Source organism: Talpa europaea (assembly GCF_964194135.1).
Source record: "Talpa europaea genome assembly, chromosome: 2".
Taxonomy (NCBI): domain Eukaryota; kingdom Metazoa; phylum Chordata; class Mammalia; order Eulipotyphla; family Talpidae; genus Talpa; species Talpa europaea.
Window position 1 is genome coordinate 11,960,437 of NC_140068.1, and position 17,378 is coordinate 11,977,814.

At 38.2% G+C, this 17,378-nt stretch overlaps 1 protein-coding gene across 1 annotated transcript in view; it reads left to right on the top strand.

Annotated features, from left to right (window-relative positions):
* The window catches only part of LATS1 (large tumor suppressor kinase 1), a gene marked incomplete at its 3' end in the record, with an annotated part of 28,375 nt that extends 12,146 nt beyond the window's left edge, over positions 1 to 16,229 (top strand). Inside the window, exons 3-7 of the mRNA XM_084227889.1 lie at positions 3,050 to 4,557; positions 6,815 to 7,397; positions 10,847 to 11,029; positions 11,786 to 11,892; positions 15,720 to 16,229. Of these exons, the coding sequence (XP_084084015.1) occupies positions 3,050 to 4,557; positions 6,815 to 7,397; positions 10,847 to 11,029; positions 11,786 to 11,892; positions 15,720 to 16,229 (2,891 nt within the window). The remainder of the gene's footprint in view (positions 1 to 3,049; positions 4,558 to 6,814; positions 7,398 to 10,846; positions 11,030 to 11,785; positions 11,893 to 15,719) is intronic.
* Positions 16,230 to 17,378: the final 1,149 nt, after the last annotated feature.

The window sequence follows — 17,378 nt, forward strand, 5'->3', positions numbered from 1 at the left end:
CTGACTCACCTGCTGCTCCCCTCAGCAGTATATTTCAGTCAATCTGCCTGTTCTGTTCCCCACTCTGTCTCTGGTGGATCCTCTCACCGCCCGCACCTCTGGCTTGTACCCCCATTCTTGTATGCCTAAATAAATAAATCTTTAAAAAAGAGAGAGAGAGACTCTGTATAAAATATATACATTGTATAGTGTTCAGCTCATTACTCCCTGCTGTCTTTTTCCTGTTTTAGAAGTGATACTGATGTATGTGTGGGGAGAGGGCAGCCATATCAAAATGTACAACTGTCTATCAAAATTACAAATGGTCACACTCTTGGGTTCAATGATGTCACTTTTAGTAATTTATATACTTAAGGAAATACTATCTACAAAAATTTTTTATCTCTTTTTTTTTTTTTTTAAAGCAAAAAAACCTTAAGAATCAGAGATGGGACTGTTAAATAAATTAGAGTATAACCATACAATGAAATACCATGACAATATTGTCCTTTTTTAAAATCTATTTATTTATTTATTTATATTTTATAATGTTTGCTTTCTTTTCTCAGGTGTAGTCCCCATAGAATTTCCACCACCAATTCACCTGTGCACCATCTCCATGGTCCCTTGTGCTCTTTCCGCCCTCATTTTGATCCCTCTCCCTCCCCTTCCCTGCAGAATGCCTCTAATTTATAGTTGTCTCTTTAGTTTGTTTTTCTCTTGATCCCCTATATATCTCTTATAAGGGAAACCATCCAGTATTTTTCTTTTTCCTTCTGACTTAATTCACTGAGCAATAAGCTCCATCCTTTAAGCTCTATCCATGTTGTTGCAAATGGCATTAGTTTATGTTTTTTGATTGCTGAATAGTATTCCATTGTATATAGATACCACATCTTCTTGATCCAGTCATCTATTTGTGGGCATATGGGTTGATTCCAAGTCTTACCTATTATAAATACTACTGTAATAAACATAGGGGTGCATGTATTCTTTGGTATTAACGTTTGTGTCCTTTGGGTGGATCCCTAGGAGTGGAATTGCTGGGTATGCAGCTCCATTTTCAGTAGATTGAGGAACCTCCACACAGCTTTCCATAGTGGTTGGACTAATATGCATTCCCACCAGCAATGTAGGAGAATTCCTTTTTCACCACAACCTTGCCAACATTTGTAGTTGCTTGTTTTTTTAATATGTGCCCTTCTTACTGGTGTAGTGTGGTATCTCGTTGTGGTTTTAATTCGCATTTCCCTGATTATGAGGATGTTGAACATTTTTTCATATGCCTGTTGGCTATTTTCACTTCCTATTTGGAGAAATCATGACAACATTTTTTTTTAATATTTTGTTTTATATAATTCTTGCATCATTTTTCATTTTTGCACAATGTTTGCATTTTCATTTTGGTTATATTCCCCATACAATTGCACCCCCCCTTATTTTAACCCTAGTCCTTCCTTTCTCCACCCCTACCTCTACCTGCCCCCCACTCCCGGTAGTGTGTTTCTGGTTTATAATTGCTTGTTGATTTTGATTTTTACTTTGTATTAATTAGTCTTTTTCCTGGTCCCTGATTTAGGTTTTCTAAATTCCTGCTATGAGTGAGACCATCCGGTATTTTTCTTTTTCTTTCTGGCTTATTTCGCTGAGCATGATCCCTTCCAGCTCCATCCATGTTGCTGCAAATTGCATGAGTTTATCTTTTTTGATTGCTGAGTAATATTCCATTGTGTATATGTATCACATCTGCTTGATCCAGTCATCTATTTTTGGGCATTTGGGTTGTTTCCATAGCTTGGCTATTGTAAATAGTGCTGCTATAAACATAGGGGTGCAGGTGTCCTTTGGAATTACTGTTTCTGTGTCCTTTGGGTAAATACCTAGGAGTGGAATTGCTGGATCATATGGAAGCTCTATCTTTAGTAGGTCAAGAAATCTCCACACAGCTCTCCATAGTGGTTGGACCAGTTTGCACTCCCACCAGCAATGCAGGAGAGTTCCTTTTTTTCCACATTCTCGCCAACATTTATTATTGCTAGTTTTTTTAATATGTGCCATTCTCACTGGTGTAAGATGGTATCTCATTGTAATTTTGATTTGCATTTCCCTGATTGCAAGTGATGTCGAACATTTTTTCATATGCCTGTTGGCCATTTGCATTTCCTCTTTTGAGAAGTTTCATTTTAACTCTTCTGCCCATTTTTTGACTGGATTATTTTCTTTGTTTTTGTTGCGTCTTATCAGCTCTTTGTAGATTTTTGTGATCAGTCCTTTATCATTAGTGTTGTGTGCAAAAATGTTCTCCTAGTCGGTGGGGTTTCTCTTTGTTTTGGTGATTGTCTCTTTTGCTGTGCAGAAGCTCTTTAATGTAGTTCCAGCTGTTTATCTTTGCCTTCACTATCACTACTTTGGGTGATGTGCATGACAACATTTTTTTAAGTGAAGAAACAATATACAGAATATTTGATTTTTTTTTTTTTAATGAAAAGAGTCAGGCACAATACTATATCTAAGCGGTATACTATTTTCTTTTTTTTTTTTTTAAGATTTTATTTTATTTATTTATACAAGCACTGGGTACAGTCAGAAGCGTGGGAGGGTGAGAGAATTCACCAGAGCCAGAGCAGGGAACAGAACAGGCAGACCTATGAAATACACTGTTGAGGGGAGCAGCGGACGGCAGGAGAGGTCTGTCGCGCCAAGTGGGACCCTCGCCAGTGGCTGGGATTGAACCGGCGCTGCAGAGGCTGCGGGCAGCTTCACAGCTCAGCGCTCAAACGCTGCGCCACCAGGGGAGGCCTGGTATACTATTTATGTGTTCTTAAAATATCCTACTCATGAAATTAATTACCAGGTGAGGAAACTGCCTAGCTAAGGACCAAGGTAGATAACCTTTTGTACCTCTTGAATTTTGAGTAATGAGAATGTATTACCTAGTCAAAAATAAAAATTTAAAAGTTAAAGCAAAACCACTTACAAAAATTTGATTTTTCTAATTCTTGAAAGAGAAGAATTATTATTTAATGAATGTTGGAATTAACATTTTTTCCCCTTTGTTTTATAATCATAGGGAGTGTGCAACAATCGGTTAACCGCAAACAAAGCTGGAAAGGTTCTAAAGAGTCCTTAGTTCCTCAGAGACACGGCCCACCACTAGGGGAAAGTGTGGCTTATCGTTCTGAAAGTCCCAACTCACAGACAGATGTAGGAAGACCTTTATCAGGATCTGGTATAACAGCATTTGCTCAAGCCCACCCTAGCAATGGACAGAGAGTCAACCCCCCGCCACCTCCTCAAGTAAGGAGTGTCACTCCTCCACCACCTCCAAGAGGCCAGACTCCTCCTCCAAGAGGTACAACGCCACCTCCTCCCTCATGGGAACCAAACTCTCAAACAAAGCGCTATTCTGGGAACGTGGAATATGTCATCTCCCGAATCTCTCCTGTTCCCCCTGGAGCCTGGCAGGAGGGCTATCCTCCACCTCCTCTGAATACTTCCCCAATGAATCCTCCTAATCAGGGACAGAGAGCTATTAGTTCTGTTCCTGTTGGCAGACAACCAATCATCATGCAGAGTTCTAACAAATTTAACTTCCCACCAGGGAGACCTGGAATTCAGAATGGTAGCGGTCAGACTGATTTTATGATACATCAGAATGTTCCTCCTGGTGCTGTGAATCGGCAGCCACCTCCTCCATATCCTCTGACCCCAACTAATGGACAAAGTCCTTCTTTACAAACAGGAGGATCTGGTGCTCCTTCATCATATACAAATGGAAATATTCCTCAATCTATGATGGTGCCAAACAGAAACAGTCATAACATGGAACTTTATAACATTAATGTACCTGGACTTCAAACAACTTGGCCTCAGTCATCTTCTGCTCCAGCCCAGTCATCCCCGAGCAGTGGACATGAAATTCCTACATGGCAGCCTAACATACCAGTGAGGTCAAATTCTTTTAATAACCCATTAGGAAACAGAACAAGTCATTCTACTAATTCTCAGCCTTCAGCTACAACAGTCACTGCTATTACACCAGCTCCTATTCAACAGCCTGTGAAAAGCATACGTGTATTAAAACCAGAGCTACAGACTGCTTTAGCTCCTACCCACCCTTCTTGGATGCCACAGCCAATTCAAACTGTTCAACCTAGTCCTTTTTCTGAGGGTGCCACTTCTAATTTGACTGTTATGCCACCTGTTGCTGAAGCTCCAAACTATCAAGGTCCACCGCCACCTTATCCAAAACATCTGCTACACCAGAATCCATCTGTTCCTCCATATGAGTCAATAAATAAATCGAGCAAAGAGGATCAGCCAAGCTTGCCCAAGGAAGATGAGGGTGAAAAAAGTTACGAAAACGTTGATAATGGGGATAAAGAAAAGAAACAGATTACAACTTCACCTATCACCGTTAGGAAAAACAAAAAAGATGAAGAGCGAAGAGAGTCTCGTATTCAAAGTTACTCTCCTCAGGCATTTAAATTCTTTATGGAGCAACATGTAGAAAATGTACTGAAGTCTCATCAGCAACGTCTGCATCGTAAAAAGCAATTAGAGAATGAAATGATGCGGGTAAAACCTTTTAAAATGTCCATGTTTATACTTGATCATCTGTTTACTTGGTATTTATTTTAAAATATTAAGCTCTGGTATTTTTCTTTTTATATCTAAATACATTTTCAGTTATTTAAAAGTCAATAAACATGAAAGCACTTTTGATTATAATAATTTTTTATATTTTCAGGATTTAGTCAGATAGTCCTCTAACACAGTAATAAATAAAGTATGATTTACAGTGTATAGTTTAGGTGTACATAATACCTGTATGTTGAAATTAGAGCAAGGGTTATTTTCTAGGTTTTATACATTGTCCTGTAGTATCTTAAAATAAGCTAGAAATATCTGGGTCTCATCACTTGAAACACTTATGAAACACTTAGAATATTTTAGGGTGTGGAGTTTATTCATTACTTTGTCTTACTAGAAAGTGTCAGAGACATCTCCCTTTGGTTATATCCCTTTCTAATTTAATTTTTATAATGTACTGGAAAAATTTGCTAAAATTATAAAATCAAGCTACTAAAAAGGAGATCACAATAAGTAAATAGTGTAGTTTATTCTGTGTTATGAGTCCATATATATCTTTTCATTAGATTTTATGATGGTGCTATTATCATTATGATTTTTATCATGTTTAATGAAGGTCAGAGGTTTGACTCATATCTGTCACTCATAAACCAAGAGGCTTAAATTTGTGATAAATTTGTTGAAAAAACCATTCTTTTAAAAGGACTTTTTTCCTTAATCTGATTTCTAAATTATTATTCCTGCTATTAATTGAATTTTTTTAGATGAGAAATACATATGATACTCTATATGACTTATCCATATTTTAGCCCTTAGGATTTCTTACTAAGGTCTGTCTGTATGTATTTTCTTAGTTTATTTTTCCTTTTTCCTCTTTACTTTCACTAATAGCTGATTTAAACTTTTATGGTGTTGGAAGCTTTGCTGACTTCTGTAGTCTCCATTACTGTGTAGGCAAGTAAGATTTTAAGAGAAACGGTTCTATACTCAGTCTGGCATGCCACCCTCTTTATATAAAGATTTTGCATGCAGATGCGCATCCTAACAGAAGCATGAGGTTGCTTTATTTTAATTAGTCTTGCATTTCTATTACTAGAATCTGCTTTTCAAATAAAATTCTTTTTCTGTTAAAATTCTTAAATTATTAGCCAAAATAATTTATTAGCCAAAAATAAACATTTCCTTCCTTTTAAATCTAAGTATTCCATGTTGGTCTTGGTTTTTTCTGTGTTTTGGTATCTTCATAAGTTGTACTTACTAGTCTTTGTAATGTTGCAAAATACCTAAAGGATACCTTGTAATCCGGGGCTGCCCCAGTGACTTAGGGGTTAAGTCACAGCACTACCACAGCTATGACTTGAAGCCGTTCTATTCCCAGTCAGGGAGGTAACACACATAGTGCAGCAGACCTCTCCTTTCTTGCCAGCTGCTCCCCTCAGCAGTGTATTTCAGTAAATCTGCCTGTTCTGCTCCTTACTCTGTCTCTGATGAATCCTCTCATCTCCTTCCTCCAAACGCCCCCTACCCCACAACACACACACATACCTGTGGCCTATATCCCAGTTCTTCTACAGAGAAACAAAAAACTACCTTGTAATCAAACAAGTTGTCCTTTCATGTAAGGTAGGAGAAATCTTTGTGTTTTGCAGTGGTGACTGTGAGTCCTACTTTTACTCTAATGCCCCAAGAAAGAGGAAATGAAAGACTATTAATGAGTGCTCAGGTTAGAGTAGATAATGTCTTGTTCTTAATACTTCAGATTTTTTAGTAAATGAATCTAGAATGGAAGAAATTCTTTCATGAAACTAAAAATGGGCGGAAGAATTTTTGAGGCCTAGGCATTCCACAGAGAGAAGCATATAATGAAGGCAATATAACCATGCAATTTGGGATGAATATGCATGCAGAGATAGATGAGGATGCATGTTAATAGATGTTTGGTTATTGCACATTGGGAATTTTTTGGGATTGCATTAGAGAAGAGTAGGAAATTGACCATTGGTCTCTTCTTGCTCTTCACTGCAGAATCTGCAGATATACTCACCCTATATCCTGTTAACTCTTTTTAAGTGCACTTCTGATATTTAATTTTCTCTAAAATACATTCTAGATTTCTAACATGCTTTATTAAAAATTACTATGCATTTAACCATTAAATATGTGCCTGAATTTTTTCCAAGCTATTTCTTAATATTCAATATAGAAGATAATTCTTCATATAATATTTAGTTTATTTGTCTAGGTTGGATTATCTCAAGATGCCCAGGATCAAATGAGAAAAATGCTTTGCCAAAAAGAGTCTAATTACATCCGTCTTAAGAGGGCTAAAATGGACAAGTCTATGTTTGTGAAGATAAAGACACTAGGAATAGGAGCATTTGGTGAAGTCTGTTTGGCAAGAAAAGTAGATACTAAGGCTTTATATGCAACAAAAACTCTTCGAAAGAAAGATGTTCTGCTTCGAAATCAAGTTGCTCATGTGAAAGCTGAAAGAGATATCCTGGCTGAAGCTGACAACGAATGGGTAGTTCGTCTGTATTATTCATTCCAAGATAAAGACAATTTATACTTTGTAATGGACTATATTCCTGGAGGTGATATGATGAGCCTATTAATTAGAATGGGAATCTTTCCAGAAAATTTGGCACGATTCTACATAGCAGAACTTACCTGTGCAGTCGAAAGTGTCCATAAAATGGGTTTTATTCATAGAGATATTAAACCTGATAACATTTTGATTGATCGTGATGGTCATATTAAACTGACTGACTTTGGCCTCTGCACTGGCTTCAGATGGACACATGATTCTAAGTACTATCAGAGTGGTGAGTAAAATCATAAATTTTACGCTACATACTAATGTGATTCCTTAATGCAATAAAATATAAAATTCAGTTATCACTGGATGGAAGCCAGAAGACCTGGTTCAGGTCTCAAGTACAGGATGAATGTGAGTGAATCCTTTAGACACTTAAAACAATTAGAGTTAGAGTTAATTATTTATTGTTAGAGTCAATTATTTCTCAAAAGCATTAGTATTTTTCTGTTAATTGTTTTTGTTAAATTGAAATGTGTCAGGCAACATTTTAAAAATGATTTTTTTTAAGGATTTATTTATTTATACAAGAACTGGGGTACAGTCAGAGGTGAGGGAGGGTGAGAGAATTCACCAGAGACAGAGTGGGATGCAGAACAGGCAGACGGACTAAAGACACTGCTGAGGGGAGCAGCGGGTGAGGCAGGAGAGATCTGCCACGCCATGTGGGTTTCTCCCTGGCCGGCCGGGAATCGAACCCGCACTGCGGAGGCTGCGGACAGCTTCACAGTGCAGCGCTCAATCTGCTGTGCCACCGGGGAGGCCCCCCAAAATGATTTTTTTTAAGATTTATTTATGCATTCAAGAGCTGGGGTGCAGGCCAGAGGTGTGGGGGGGTGATGAGAGGATTCACCAGAGACAGTGGGGAACAGAACAGGCAGATTGACCAAAGTACACTGCTGAGGGGAGCAGTAGGCAAGTCAGGAGAGATTTGCTGCGCCTTGTGGGTTGCTCTCTGGCTGGCCGGGAATTGAACTTGTGCTGCAGTGGCTGCAGATAGTTTCATAGGTTGCGTCTTAACCCTTGCACCACCAGGGAGGCCCTAAAAATGGTTTTTAAATGAAGCCCCATACCTACCATTCAGTTTAAAAACTAGATTATTAGTATTGCTGAAACTCTTCATTATCACTTCCCCTTCTCCTCCGCACAGGAAACCTTTATTTCACAACTTCATAATCAGTTCTTTACTTTTCTCTATACTTTTACCACAGATGTATATATACTATTTCATTTTGTCTATGCTTAAACCTTTATTTAAATTTAATCATTGTATATGTATCCTATGTTGACCCATTTTATGTGTTTGAGATTCATCAGTGTCATTTCAGATAACATTTGTTTTCACTGCTATTTAGAGTTCCATTGTATGACTGTCCCACACCTTACTTAGCCTTACAATCTTTATATACCTGATTCTGTTTAACCCTTACAATGTCTTTATGAGGAGGGTGAAGAAACTCAGGCTTAGTTGTCCAGGGTCAGACAGAAAATAAGTGTAAGGGCTAGGCTTTGAGCCCAGGTTCATCTGATTACAGGGCTCATGTTACTTCTGCTACACCACACTGTCTAACCAAGATCCCTTCAAGCCCTAATGGAAGTGTAAGTCATTACAGTCTGACTTTTGTGGAATACTTACTATGACCTGGTGCTTTACATATATTCTAAGTTAATGTTTACAACATTCCTCAGAGGTATTGTTAGTTTTCTGTGAACACATGAAGATTGACGTTAAATGGATAGAACTGCGACCTGAATCTACTTTAATGATCAGTGTGAGGTAATTTAATGTTCCCCAGATTCAACTGAATTACTTGGGGTTTTTAAAAATAAGATTCTTAGGCTCTACTCTAGTCTTCTGATTGGAAATATTCACTGGAGGGTAAAAATTGCATTTTAATCAAACATGCCAGGGGTTTATTATAGTTAGGTTAATTACATACTTATTTCATTGGGTAATTTCTTCCAGTCATGGTTTTATTTTATTTTATTATTTATTTATTTTTTTAATTTTTTTTTAATAGAGGCATGCTTTATTTATTTGTTTGCTGGTTTGTTTGTTTGTTTTGTTTATACATGCACTGGGTACAGTCAGAAGTGCGGGAGGGAGGGTGAGAGAATTCACCAGAGCCAGAGCGGGGAGCAGAGCAGGCAGAAGGACCGAAGTACACTGCTGAGGGGAGCAGCGGGCGGCAGGAGAGGTCTGCGCGCCATGTGGGACCCTCCTCCGGTGGCCGGGGAGCAGCCGGGGATCGAACCGGCGCCGCAGAGGCCGCGCGCAGCTTCGCAACCCAGTGCTCAACCGCTGCGCCACCGGGGAGGCCCTTTATTTTATTTTTTTAAAGATTTATTTATTTGTTTATACAAGCACAGGGTTCAGTCCGAAGCACAGGAGGGTTAGAGAATTCACCAGAGTGGGGAACAGAACAGGCAGACTGACGAAATACACTGCTGAGGGGAGCAGCAGGCGCGGCAGGAGAGGTCTGTCGCGCCATGTGGGACCCTCGCCAGCGGCCGGGAATTGAACCGGTGCTACAGAGGCTGCGGGCAGATTCGCAGCCCAGCGCTCAACCGCTGTGCCACCAAGGGAGGCCCCAGTCATAGTTTTACGTACCATCTCTGTATCAGTGACTTCCAAATCTCTACCTTCAGAAATGGCCTGTTTCACACGAATTTCTAAAAGGCTTTTCAAACTTGACATTTCAATAAATAATTCTTATTTCTCCCTTCTATGTTTGCAAATTTCTATAGCTGCTTCCCCTTCTGTCTTCCCCATTTTAGTAATAAATTGTACCACTGTACCCATCAGGTTATCCTTCTTTTACCCCCCATACTCTCCACTCTAATTCTTCAGTAACTCCTGCTTATTCCACCTCAAAATATATCATTTCTCTACATCTCCACTCTACTATGATAGTCCAAATTAACTGTAATAACCTCTTAATTGGTCTCTCACTCTTGTCTTCCTTAGAATATATTCTCTACACAGCAGACTTCCTTATTAAACATAAATCAGATCTTACCATCGTCTTGCTTTGTGCTTTCCAACAGCTTTCTGCTCTACTTGTAATCAAAGGCAGGCCATTCCATCCGCTTACAAAATCCATGTGTACTAACATTCATTTCCCAACATTCTCCCTCTCACTAATCATGCTGGTCTCCTCTGCTGTTGTTTCTATGTAGGATGTCTTGTCCCAATTTTCAAATAATTGTTTTTTACAGATGTCATCTCAGTCTACCCAAGTCACCCTAGTGCATCACCCATGTTGATTGTGTGAGACTCATCGTTTTGTTTCTTGTTTATTTTGTTGTGTGTTTTCCCTTGCTGAAAAGCTGAATGAGAGAATATCTTTTTTATCATTATCATTTGTTGAATAAAAGAAATAATGGAGTTAAATTTGTTTCAGAGTTTGTCCAGAGTAGCAGTATGGAGCAGCCTGAATAACAGATTCTCTGTGCTACCTATTCATGACTTCTACTGAATTTTAAGATAATTTTTCTTAATGTAAAGCTTTTTCTGTTGGTATCTCAGAGTACAGGCTATAATTAATAGTAAATGCCTTCAGAGATTTGGCATTCTTTATATTTTAATTTGTTAACAAAACCATTAATAACAGATAAACAGACTTTAGGTTGACTCTTGATCTTATTGCTTTTTATTTCTTTTTTTTTACTCTGTAGGTGACCATGCACGGCAAGATAGCATGGATTTCAGTAATGAATGGGGTGACCCCTCTAACTGTCGATGTGGAGATAGACTGAAGCCACTAGAGCGGAGAGCTGCACGCCAGCACCAGCGATGTCTAGCACATTCTTTGGTTGGGACTCCCAATTATATTGCCCCTGAAGTACTATTACGAACAGGTAAAAGTTTTGTTTCATAAATAACGTCAGTGAACCTTTAGATCAACTGGAATTTATATTAGTACATGCCTATCTTTAGGTTTATTATTTATTTATTTTTTAGAGCGACTTATTTATGCATACAAGAGCTGGGGTACAGGCCAGAAGTACAGGGGGTGAGAGGATTCACCAGAGACAGAGTGGGGAACAGAACAGGCAGATTGACCGAAGTACACTGCTGAGGGGAGCAGCAGACGAGTCAGGAGAGGTCTACTGCGCCATGTGGGTTGCTCCCTGGTCAGCTGGGGATCGAATTCATGCTGCAGAGGCTGTGGATAGCTTCATAGGTTGCGTCTTAACCCCTTGCGCCACCAGGGAGGCCCTATTTTTTATTTTTATTTCTTTTTGCATAGAAGAACTGGGCTGTAGGCCAGAGGTGCAGGTGGGGATGTGGGGTAAGAAGATTCACCAGACAGAGTGGGGTAGCAGAACAAGCGGATTTACTGAAATACACTTTTATGGGGAGCAGAGGCCGAGACAGGAGAGATCTGCTGAGGGATGTGTGGGTGAGCTCCCTGTCCAGGGGTCGAACTCAGGCCTTAGAGGTGATTGTGCTGAGACTAGGTCACCAGGGAGACCCTGTTTCAGGTTTATAATAAAAGCATTAATTTTGTAGTATATAGTATAAATTGGTGATACATTGATTTTGAGTACAGTAATTCTTGAGTGTTCTTTTAAAAGTGCTTACAAATAACTACCTTTGGTATCTTATTTTAGGCTACACACAATTATGTGATTGGTGGAGTGTTGGTGTAATTCTTTTTGAAATGTTGGTGGGACAACCTCCTTTCTTGGCACAAACACCGTTGGAAACGCAAATGAAGGTAAGGTATAAAATTTATACCAAAAGAATTATCACAGGTTCCTATACTGGACCTTTATCAGCCCTTAGAATATCTTAATCTGGGAGTAAGAAATGAATTTGTAAGGATAGAGGAGCCCACTTAAATTTAAATTTCACAAATGAACTGCAACTCATTTGCACATATATACTATACTCATATTTCATTCTCATATAAGTCTTATACATTTTGCAGATTTATTCTAGTTGATTGTCTTTCACTGCCCTTGGGCTTTGTTTCCTTCCATGCACATTCAAATCTTTAACAAAAATGTCTGTTTTTCCACTTGAAATTACTTCTGGCACTTAGTGAGAAGCTACCCATAATTTTAACACACACTGTCCCATTTAAAAGAGAACTTCATGAGAAAAGGACCAGATGTGTGTACTTACCCATTTGCCCTGCCACATAGATGGGTTTCTTCAAAAGAAAGGTTTTGTCTGGAGATAACCCTAAACTTGGGTAATATCCTCAAATTTTCATTCTCCTAAATCATTAAAGGGCTGAGAAGTTGCTCTTCAGTCTTCAGGGCCTTGATTGACTTTAACTAAAAATAATCTACATGTTAAAGTGATATGTCTTGGGAAGACCTATCCTTCAAAACCATACTGTTTTTTTAAGTATTAAAAAATACTCTGAGTAGAGAAAAACTTAGAATTGACATTTTACTCACTTCAAGATCAATGTGAAACCCCACTACCATGTAGGTCCCTTAATTCTCTACCTTTATGTTATAGTTATATGTTATATACATATATATTTATAACCTTATTTAATAGCATTACAGTTTTTGTTTTTGACCATTTATGTGAAAGGACTCAAGGTTGGAGTAGTCATATTGACCTAGATCTTTAGAATTTTTCTTTCTTTTCTTGGATCCTTGGTGTTTCAAAATGTCTTCTGTATCTTCAAGTTTACTAATTCTGTCCTCTGACATCTCCATTCTGCACTTTCTGTTTTCATTGTAGTAAAGAGGACCCACCAGAGACAGAGTGGGGAACAGACAGATTTGACTGAAATACACTGCTGAGGGGAGCAGCGGGCGAGACAGGAGAGGTCTGCTGCACCATGTGGGTAGCTCCCTGGCCAGCCGGGGATCGAACTCGTGCTGCAGAGGCTGCAGATAGTTTCACAGTGCTGTGCTTAACCCCTTACGCCATCAGGGAGGCCCCCTTTTGTTAAATCTTTTTTTTTTTTAATGATTTTTTTTTTTAAAGATTTTTATTCATGCATACAAGAACCGGGGTACAGGCCAGATGTGCAGAAGGGTGAAAGGATTCACCAGAGACAGAGCGAGGAACAGAACAGGCAGACTGACTGAAATACACTGCTGAGGGGAGCAGTGGGAGGGACAGGAGAGGTCTGCCGCACCATGTGTGTATCTCCCCGGCGGGCTGGGATCAAACTTGCGCTGCAGAAGCTGCGGACAACTTCACAGTGCTGCACTCAACTGTCTGCATCACCAGGGAGGCCCCATTTTGTTAAATCTTATGGAGAATATTGATATTGTTCTGGTGGGGATTAAACCTGATTGGCTTCTGATCACAAATTCTAACCATCCTTTTGTGATTTATGAGTTCAATATGAGTTTCATTTTCAGAATCTTTGCATAAACAAATCTCTCCCTGGGCTGTGGTCTCTTCCTTAGTTCAGTTGTCAAAGTTTTTTATATGTTCTTTAGGGTTAGATCTACATAGGTCACCTTGGGGGTAAGCCTTGCAGTTCATTAATTATCTCATGAATTAAGTTTTCCAAGCTGCTCATTCTCTGCTGGTCTTTTCCAGTTCCTTTCACTCCCCTTTTCAGTTCTTTAATCAGTATAGGAGACTTTATTTACCTCTTCCACATTCAACAAGGTGGTAAGAGGACACATTGAGCAACAGTGATTTGATCCTCCCTCTCGGGGACTGCATGCTATGTGATTTAATATCCAATTGGAGAAGAAGGTTCCCTATCTTAGAATTTGAAGTGTCTCTTATACCTCTGTAGCTGCCATGAAATACCTGTCCCACTCCTTGAGCCTGAACTAGAGGGTTTTTTTCTGGAGTCCCCTCAGGCTATGCTGTATACCTCCTCACTTTGGGCTATTTAGAGTCTAGGCCAGGGAAGAATTGGTAGAATCACCTAGGTTTGGTAGTGTTCAAATCTTACCTTCTTCTATAATCTGCCTATTACTGTTTACTTTTGAGGGCCCTCAAGTCACTGCTCCATGCACTCTATCCAGGTTGTCTGGCTCCCCTCAGCAGAAAAGACAGGGCATACCCACTACATTTTAGATTGGACCCTCTCTTTCTGCCTGCTTTGAGGGTTTTTTCTGTTTCACTTTGGTCTTCTGCCATTTGATCATATAAATCTGTGTAGTTTTCTTAGTTTCTCGATAGAGGTTCACAAAGCTTCTTGGGATTTAGGTTGGTGACTTTCATCAATTTTGGAAAATTCCCTGTCATTTCATCTTCAAAGATTGCTTCTGCTTCCCTCCTTCTGGAACTCCAGTTAGTATACATTTGGTAGAGAAATTTGGTGTTATCCTATATAACCCTTTTTTGTTTATTTTTTCTTTTTGTGCTTCAGTTTGTATTAGTTTCTCTTGTTCCATCTTTGAATTAATTGACTCTTTCTATTTTACTATGCCTAATGTGTTTTGTTTTTTGTTTTTGTATTTTTACCTTAAACAGAAAAAGTCCTAAATGTCACTTAACAATGAAAAGTTAAAAACTGGGGCCTTCCTGGTGGTGCAGGGGTCAGAGTCTCAGTGCTATCAAGCTATCGCCAGCTGCTGTGGCAGCTTGAGTTCAATCCCTGGCCAGTGAGCTAACCCACATGGCTTTGCAGACCTCTCCTGTCTTGCCTGCTGTTCCCCTAAGCAGTATATTTCAGTAGATCTGCCTGTTCTGCTTCCCACTCTGCCTCTGGTGAATCCGCTCACCCCCTGCATCTCTGGCCTATACCCCAGTTCTTGTATGCATAAATAAATAAAGATAAATCTTTTTTTAAAAAAGTGAAAAACTCCTTTAACTGATTGTGTATTTTCATTCTCCTATTTGAAATTGGTAGTAGAATGAGGAATAAGTAACTTAAATTGTGATATTTTTCCCCAAAATTTTGAAAGAAATGTTTTATTATTAGTTGTTGTAACTCCTTTTTCTAATCTAGGAAAAGACTTTAAGATGAACAAGTACTAGAAGAAGGGATTTATTTTTCTTCTGTACAGTAGCTGAAAAGCTCCTATACAAATAAAGAAGAGTAGGGTTCATTTATTCATTTATCGAACAAATATTTATTGACTATTACCTTTCCTCCTTTTTCTCTCCCTTGCTTGTTCCAGTTCATTCAAAACCAGAATAAATATTTATTGAATATCTATTAATTATGTCAGGCAATTTGCCAAACACTGGGAAATAACAAAGACAAATAAAGCATGATCTATAGCCTTAGGGAATTTTATATTATAGCAGGAGGACATAGATATAAAGAGGTACCACAACATATTTAGAGCCATTGTGACAGAAGTAAATATAACGGGAGGGACAGTGGAAATAGCCATTTCTAACATAGAGAGAAGGACTTAACAGGGGAGCTGAATTTTACAGTGAATCCTGTAAGATGAGTAAAAGATGCTTGGAGAGGAAGGGATGGGAGTAAAGGTTATTTCCCATCAGTGATTCATTATTAAAAGTATGGAAGGTGAAAACAGCGTGCACTTTACTTTAAAAATATATAGTCCAGTAAGACTTTTTGGTATATAATTTGGAAGAAATGTTTGTTTTTATGTATCTCATCCCTGCTAATTAAAATAATCTTCTTTAAAGGTTATCAACTGGCAAACATCTCTTCACATTCCACCACAAGCTAAACTGAGTCCTGAAGCCTCTGATCTTATTATCAAACTTTGCCGAGGACCAGAAGATCGCTTAGGCAAAAACGGTGCTGATGAAATAAAAGCTCATCCATTTTTTAAAACAATTGATTTCTCCAGTGACCTTAGACAGCAATCTGCTTCATACATTCCTAAAATCACACACCCAACAGATACATCAAATTTTGATCCTGTTGATCCTGATAAGTTATGGAGTGATGATAATGAAGAAGAAAATATAAATGACACTCTCAATGGATGGTATAAAAATGGAAAGCATCCTGAACATGCTTTCTATGAATTCACTTTTCGGAGGTTTTTTGATGACAACGGCTACCCTTATAATTATCCAAAGCCTATTGAATATGAATATATTAACTCACAAGGCTCAGAGCAACAGTCAGATGAAGACGATCAGCACTCAGGCTCAGAGATCAAAAACATTGATTTAGTTTATGTTTAATACACTAGGAGTAATTGTGATGAGGATTTGAAAAAAGGCCTGAAACCCAGGGTTTTTTGAGGCTCTGAGTGTAAAGTTATGCAAATGTAACAGAGCTATCTCTGTGTGCTCTGTGTACAATATTTTATGTTCCTAAATTATGGGAAGTCCTTTTAAAATGTTAATTTATTCCAGCTTTTTTAATCAGTAATTTAGAAAAAAATTGTTATAAAGAGAGTAAATTATGAACTGAGTATTATAGTCAGTTCTTGGTACTTAAAGTACTTTAAAATAGTGCTTTGTTTAAAAGGAGAAGCCTGGTATCTATTTGTACATATGCTAAATAATTTTAAAAGACTAAAGAGTTTTTGAAATTTTCCTGAAAGACAGTTTTAGTTTTACCTTGCTTTAACCAAATATGAAACATACCCCATATTTACAGAGCTCTTCCTCCTGCCCCCAAACCTTGTTTTTGGTACAGAGTCACCTATAAAAATTAAACCATTATGGTGGTAAAGCATTCCTTGGCTAATGATAATCTTTGTAATTCACACCTTTAAACCAAGAAATCCAGGGTTAAAACTTATGTTCATCAGAAGGAAAAATAATGTTGTAGAATATTTAATCTTCTAGCATGTATTTCTCCAGAATTACTGACTTTAAAAGAAGCACAGCACTCACAGTTTTCTTTTGTTTCCTAAGGGCATATCTGATGTAAGGGCAGATTAATTGGTGAAAAACTATTTAACTATTAATTAAGGTGGCCATTTGTAATTAGGAAAAATTACTTTGTGGTCTTAGAAAATTGAAATCCTTCTAAATAATTTAAGGTTAAATAATGTTTTCCAGCATGCCCATTGATTATTTTTAATGCTGCTTCCAGTTTTAAAAGGGAAGACTCTCCCCTAAATAAAAATTTGATACTAAAAGCTAAGATCTTTAATATTTCTACTTGGAAGTTAAAAACATAAAAACAAAAATCTTCCACCATCCTAAGCAGAGATATTATTTTAGTTTCATATGAAACTTAGAATTATTTGTAGGTAGTCACTAGAAAAGTGTTTTACCTATATAGTGACAGTTTTGTCAGTAATGTTATAGTTCCCTCTCTGAACAGTGCTGCATGTATGGAAAATCTAATGCTTAGGTTTCAAGGGATACTCATGATTT